Here is a 7,556-nt window from a genome sequence, read left to right as displayed (position 1 = left end):
GTTGCATATTGATGTCATATATATATATATATATATATATATATATATATATATATATATATATATATATATATATATATATATATATATATATATATATATCAATCATATCAGTCATAGTCACATAATCATATACATCCATCACATACAAATTAGTGAGTTGGAACTGGTGCATTCGACCTACTAGTGTAGTAAGAAGACTCACCTTAATTCGAAGACAAACCAATCTCTCCCTCGAGCTGTTAAAACAAGAAACCCCCACACTAATTATAAATAAATAAACCCAAATCATCAAATAAGTCATAACCCATAAAAAATAGTAAAAATCGATATATATCAGATTTGCTTTGGAAATGGTTGTTTTTAAGAGCTAAGTGAGATCTAACTATCAAAGTTCAATAAACCGGTTCTAATGGTTTTTATTGGTTCTATCACACATGTTCAACCCAAGTTTTGAAGAGACCGTCTGGTTTGATTCGGTCTAAAAATTTGCATAAACCTATGATAATTTAACCACTCATTTATTCCGGTTTTGGTTCAACTGACCGGTTTGAATCTGTTTTGAGAACATCTTTTTTGTTGCCCATTCGATTTCATTTTCGTGTGGTACAAATAATGTAAATTAGACACTTCCGGTAAATAAATAATGTATTATATTGGGATCTTTGTAAATCATTTAATGAAAATTAGGGTTTAGTTCAGTGATCACTTCCATGGGTTTTGTGTGTTTTTATTTATGATCGACGTTTGTTATCATGCAGTTGTAATAGGTCATGTATAAAACTTTGAACATATTAACCATCGTTGAAACTTTAAAGCACGGTTTGTTATGTTTGACATATCAGAATATGTTGCATGCATTTGATGTGTATTGGGACTAGGACTGGCTAGCTGACCGGGACAAGGACTTATCTCAATAGAAAAAATGCAGTTTTTACTATAAGGATGACACCTAATACCGACAACATAAGTCATCGCTACAAATTGAGATATTCCATTTACATGTCGTCTGTATAGGGTTGACTAGAATTATTTGACCTCAAAGTTACACCGACGACATGACATCGCAATAGAAAAGACAAGAAACAAGAGTGTTTTGTGTTGTTTTTTGAAAATATATGTCGACAATTTATCGTCTGTGTTACACTTTAATTTGAATGTGTTGAATATTAGTAATCTTTGTTGAATGTTTGTTTATTATGAATATATGTTGCAAACTGTCTGGATTGTTAAAATAAAGGTGATAAAATATATAATCTATAAAAACTAAAAGGAAATTGCCCAGAGGTTGTCCCGACGACATGTTATCGCTATAGTTTATCCGGAAAAAAAAAATTTGACTTATATCGACCATATATCGTCACTATAGCTTATAGTGGAAAAAACATATTTGCCCTACCCCGACGAAATGTTGTCACTATAAGTCACCCATGTCCAGATGACATGTCTTCTATACATGTGTCACCTATAGCAATGACATTTTGTCGGTATAGGAATTTAATACTCCATCCGTCCCACATTTATTGTTTACTTTTGACTTTTGAAGTCTTTATTGTTCAACTTTGACCTTAAATAATTTTGTTTTTTATATATAATATTTGATGCAGAATATATAAATAGATTGTGTTTTAAATATCTTTTCATTGTTATAAGTTTTATCAAGTAGTTTATAGCATAAATAAAAATATTTAACGTCTATTGAAAAATAAAAACTTAAAAAGTCAAAAATGAACAATAAATATGAGACGAAGGTAGTATATCTTTTTTTTTTTCGAAAATCAGTCCCAACAGAGCCTTTGGAGACAACATGTCGTCAGTACAAGTGGCATCTATCTCGACGACTTTTTCTAGTTATAGCGACGAAGCAATACCGACAACTTTATACCGGCAAAAATCTGGAACAATGACTTGCTACCAATCTCTCGTATATGGAAAAGACATAAATGCCCTTATTTTTTAAAACAGTTCCAAATATGTTCCAACTATTCTCGGACAAAAAGATGTAGTTTTTTGCCCATTGACATCTGGTTATAATCTGTGTTTATGTCTATGTCTACCCAACACATCATAACATTTTATGTCATGTTGTTTCTTGTGTAACAGATATGTTGGTGTATATATTCTCTAAAAACTTACATGAACGATGAATAAGAAATCCTTAAACATTTGATGAAATATTAAAAAGAAAACATAACAGGAGCAAGAACAAGAGCAACCATGGTCAAGTAGGTTTCATATCTTGAAACATCATAGACCAAATAGAAGACATCTCATCGTCTTCACCACCTGAATTCATCATATTACACGGAATCCCAATCCTTGGACTGTTCCCCACATCCATCGGCCCGGAAACGCTAAAAACCCTTTTCGGAGTCATACAACTCTCATCTAATCTTCCATCCAAGGGTCCAGATTTCATCATTTTCTTCCCTTTTTCTTCCTTAACCTCCCCAAATCCCATGTTCTTTCTTAAATTACTACTCGGCCACTGTGGTCGAAAAGGATTCATGGGCCTATTAACCGACCGTTTACTTGAAACAAATCTTCCAAGTTTCTTGGAGAGAAGCAATCTTGTCTTCACAATGGCAGACACAATCTTGGAGAAACCGTTCTTGCGACACCCTCCTATGTTGTTTCTTGCAAGATTTATTATTTCTAACCTGTGTTTGGCAACCAAGACTCCCATGCTTTGAAGAAACTCGTGGTTGAAATACAGCGTGTCTCCTCTTTGAAGCTCATTATGCGTGAATGTTCTTCCATATTCATAAACTAAATATGGGTCTAGATTTGTTTTTGATAACCATGAGTACCAATCCATGGCTACCGTAAATTTGATGCAAAGAGGATGCCACCTAAATATATAGATACTCCGATAAGAAGAAAAAGTAACTTCACCAGTTGTTTCAAGTCTACTAGAAAGTGCAAATAGTGAGTGAAGAGAGTGTCACCTATATGTATAGGTACTCAGATGAGAAACAAAAATAACTTTACTAGTAGTTTCAAGTCTATTATTAAATTAGTAGAAAGTTCAAATAGTGGGTGAGATGGGGTGGTCCTGCATGCTTTCATTAGTATCTTAATGGAGTTTCTGAATGGTGGTTGAGAAGAGCATAAAAAGTTAGGGGATCACATTGTGTTGTAAAAAGTGTATCGTGTGATAGTGAGGTCTTTAGTTACACACACCCAAAAGTAAGTCATGTCATAGTTGTAGTTGTGAAAATTTCTAGTTACAAGAACTACAACGAACATCTAATTTAAATTTTCAGTAAAAATTGCTTTAAAAAGCAGTATAAATCGTTTTATCGTATGTATAAGCATACTTTACGAAGTGTATATCTTTTTGTGCAAAATTATAGATTAAACATGTAACTTACAAGGTTCTGTCAATATCATCACAAGACGTGCGACACCAACATTATTGGATCAAGGCATTTTCACTATGATGAAACACCTTAAGTCAGCTAGTTGGATGTTTTTGGGTCCTTGGAAAAGAAGGGTCAATAGAAATTAACGACATGATCTCTCTCTCTATATATAGAGACTAGAGTTATTTGATTTTAAAGACTTAACTTCCATTGAATTAAGTACACCTATTAAGGGTACCAACTGGGTTCATTGATGCTCACATGGTCTCTTGAAGTCAAGAACATGCATATCTACTTTTTAAGATATTAAAGACCTAGTGTGGAAAAAATATATTAAAAGATATTGATGAAAAGGACAACAAACTTCAACAAATGAAATTAACGAAAAAAAAAAAGTGTAAACTTATATGTAAGAGAAATTAAATATTCTTTTATATTTTTTTCCTATCTATCCTTATATGTTAAATTTCTACCTATGTTAAATAGTGACAAGTGTATTAAAATATTATTAATTTTATTTAATATGTCATATGTCAACATTTAACGTTGATAGAAAATAAATAGCATTAAAATGTAGGAAAATATTTATATATATATAAACGTAAGACTTTTTTTGAATAGCTTAATTATATTAAAAAGCATATAGAAACCAACAAAGTAAAGAAAATTACAAGGAATTTAGAGCTAACATTAGGTTTGATAACCAAGCAATCCCCATAACTTTGAGTTTAGAGTTCCAACTGAACCAAAAATAAAATTGAGAAACTATTCTATAAAAAAAAATATAGATATTAGTACTTAATAGGGATGTCAACGGAACCAAACGGGTGCGGAAATAGCTATTTCAGCCCCTCATCCAAAATCAATTGTTGCCCCCGCCTCCGGATCCCCCGTTTACATAGCCCCCGGTCCCGACCCCTATTACCTCCATCACCCCCGGTTCTCCCGGTTTATAAGCTTAAAATTCGATTTTTTTTTTGCTAAAAAACTGCTTTGCTTTAGGCTAAAAAAAACTATTTTTAATAACTTTAAAAGCTTAAAACCTAATCTTTTAGAAACTAAAAAATTAAAAATTCAACATTATGAATCCAATATTACAAAACGACAATTTCAACAATCTTAGAAATATAAAATACAACAAATCTAACATTACAAATATAAAATACTTATATGTCCAAATATATATAATCAATTCGCTACATCTTCAACATCCATTAATTGGAAACGAAAAAGTGAAACCTACACTAAACCTAAATTATAAAATCTATTTTGTATATGTATTTTATATTAAATATATATTTTTTTACATAAATATACAACCGGGGCCCCCGTGGGAGTACTAGGCGGAAATACTGACTCCCGACCCCAGTCCCAAAAATAAACGAGGTTTAATTATGCCCTCGCCCCCGCCCCCGCTCCCGCTCCCGATTTTTTTAAAATTTAGTCTCGTACGGTATCGGGGTATCACAGAGGTTTTTGACATCCCTAGTATTTAATGAGTATAAATAATTTGTTTTCTTAGTATATCCACTAAGATGTTCTTTCGGAATTAAGAAAAAAAACGCTTATAGGTAGTTTACATATCAAATAGTGTCTCCATTAAAGTCGTTCACAACACCAAATTTTAGACTTTTGAGTCTGGGGTTTGAGACTAACAGGGTGTTTATATTTTGATGGACAGTCTAGAACACTAACAATAATAATAATAATAATAATAATAATAATAATAATAATATGCTAACGAACAAACCAATGGATTCCCAATTTCAAAGATGTAGAAATCGAGCATCTGACTTTTGAATGTCTAAAACAATATATTTTTATGGTACCTTGAAAGATGGTTGCTCAATTAGGTGTCGCAAGCGTCGTTTTGTGTACGTTTTGTCTTCTTCGTGTTAATGTCAATTTTGTATAATTCATTGTGTTGTTATTAAATGGTAGGGGTTGGTCCCGACGTGGTCTTGTTTTAGGCAAACAATGCTCTTTTAGGTATTTATTTATGACAAATGGCACAAAAGACACTAACTTTTCAACTTTTTAAATTTTGACATCATGTTTGATTGGTTATAATAAAGTCACTGTGTTTTTAATTTGTTGCACTTATGACTAAATAACCAGATGGCCTCGGGTCAGAGGGTTTCTTAGTTGGTGACTAGGCAAAATGTTTATGTGTCTTCCACTTGTAATCCACGTTGGTTTTGCAATTGTCTATAAGTGAACCCTAACATGAATATTGCCTCACATTCGTCTTCTTCTTCTCACCCGCTTGAATGAGTTCCCAAATGGACAAATGGTTCATCGTCCCAAAGTGTTGTAAGCAAATAAAGGATGGTTCCGTTCAGGCAGTGTTACTATGGACTAGGAGCTCCGTTCCAGGTCGCATGGAGTGACAAAAATTCGGGCATAAGGTATTTTGGGTGCGGATACTTTCCTGATAAGGATGAATATTGTGGTTACTTTGAATGGTATGATGATGAAACTACTTCCTGATACAAGCAAATTCTAAAGGAGAGGCAAATTAGAAAAAGAAAACTAGCTTTGATCCTACTGCTTATGGTGATAATGGAAACTCCAGTCTATTTATTGAATATGGCTACTCTAATCTGTTATTTCTTGTTAGGTTTATAATTGGGTTGCTTGTTGCTTCATTGTCATTTTAGGGATTGTGTTGTGTTTGTTGTTGAAGGGTTAAGTACGCAAAAGAGTGGTTAGTTGTTCTTATTGGCGGGGTAAGTATGTAAGGTGTAAGGATGAAGATTGTGGTTACTATTGTCTATATGAAGTAATATAGAATTGTGTATATGGAGTAATTTGGTATGTAAAAGGTCCAATGTTGACCAATTTTCAAATATAAGACAAGTGTTTATTATATGGGTATATTTGGCTGGATTGTGTGGTTTCTAAGGTACAAAATTATACAAATAGTACCAAATGTGCAGGATTTTAATTTAGCAACTAATGACCAATTGATATACTTATGTCCATATTGACCAAAGGGACCAAGTGTTAGTTGTTAAAGACATATTGCCAAATTGTAACCAATTATATCATTTATGTCCAAGATAAGTGGAAATGAATTCAAATAGACAATAACATACCAAACGTACATTATATGTACTTAAACATGATTGAACAAAGTATGATGTTGTTATATGTACATAAACATTATTCAACAAAGTTTATTGTTGTAGTATGTACCTAAACTTGTGTACTAGATAAGTGGAAATGAGTTTAAATGGACCATAACATACCAGATGTACATTATATGTACTTAAACACGATTCAACAAAGTATAATGCTATAATATGTACTTGAACATTATTCAATAAAGTTTGTTGCTATAATACTTACCTAAACTTATGTCCAAGATAACTAGAAATGAGTTTAAATGTAGCATAACATACCAAATATACATTATATATACTTAAACATGATTCAACAAAGTATGATGATATTATATGTATTTAAACATGATCCAATATGTTTGTATAAAATAAATAAACATGACCAAATATATCCAAATTAAAGCGTTTTTCATATATAACCAATTCTATTCATAGATCTCATAAACCAGGTGTGCAGGTCGATGTTGGATCGATTTGTGGTCATTTTTATTGATGATATATTGGTCTACTCTAAGACCAAGGAGTAGCATGAGGAAGAACCTTCGTGAGATTCTTGGGGTTCTGAGGGCAGAGAGGTTGTATTCCAAGTTCTCTAAGTGTGAGTTTTGGTTACGCGAGGTTCAGTTTCTGGGGCACCTCGTTAACTATGAGGGTATTTTGGTTGACCAGACCAAAATCGAGACAGTAAAACAGTGGGAAGTTCTGGGATATTCATCTGAGATACGGAGTTTCCATAGGTTGGATGGTTATTATAGGAGGTTTATTCAAGATTTCTACAAGATTACAGTTCATCTCTCCAGGTTGACTAGGAAGGATGTCATATTCCGTTAGGGGCCTGAGCAGCAGGTGGCATTCGATACCTCACTACAGAAGTTATATGAGACACTGGTACTGGCACTCCTTGAGGGATTTGATGACTTTTTGGTGTATTGGGACACGTCAATTCTTTGCATGGGTGTTGTTTTGATACAAAGAGGGCATTTGATAGCTTATGCTTCGAGTCAGCTGAAGCCTCATGAGGCGAATTACCCTACTCAAGATCTTGAGTTGGGGGTAGTGGTTTTCG

The 7,556-nt window shown here is 33.1% G+C and overlaps 1 protein-coding gene across 1 annotated transcript; it reads right to left on the bottom strand.

The window, feature by feature from the left end:
* Positions 1 to 2,085: 2,085 nt before the first annotated feature.
* Positions 2,086 to 3,520, bottom strand: LOC111882271 (uncharacterized). The gene is made up of 2 exons (XM_023878622.3): positions 3,375 to 3,520; positions 2,086 to 2,852 (listed from the first exon to the last, which is right to left on the bottom strand). The coding sequence occupies exon 2, from the start codon at positions 2,816 to 2,818 to the stop codon at positions 2,222 to 2,224; it is 597 nt and encodes a 198-aa protein (XP_023734390.1). The 5' UTR covers positions 2,819 to 2,852; positions 3,375 to 3,520; the 3' UTR covers positions 2,086 to 2,221.
* Positions 3,521 to 7,556: the final 4,036 nt, after the last annotated feature.

This window comes from Lactuca sativa, chromosome 7 (assembly GCF_002870075.4).
Source record: "Lactuca sativa cultivar Salinas chromosome 7, Lsat_Salinas_v11, whole genome shotgun sequence".
NCBI classification, from domain to species: domain Eukaryota; kingdom Viridiplantae; phylum Streptophyta; class Magnoliopsida; order Asterales; family Asteraceae; genus Lactuca; species Lactuca sativa.
This window is presented reverse-complemented; position numbering and strand designations above follow the sequence as displayed.

Coding starts and splice junctions, on each gene's coding strand:
- LOC111882271 (XM_023878622.3), bottom strand. CDS start 2,818: ATGGATTGGTACTCATGGTTATCAAAAACAAATCTAGACCCATATTTA.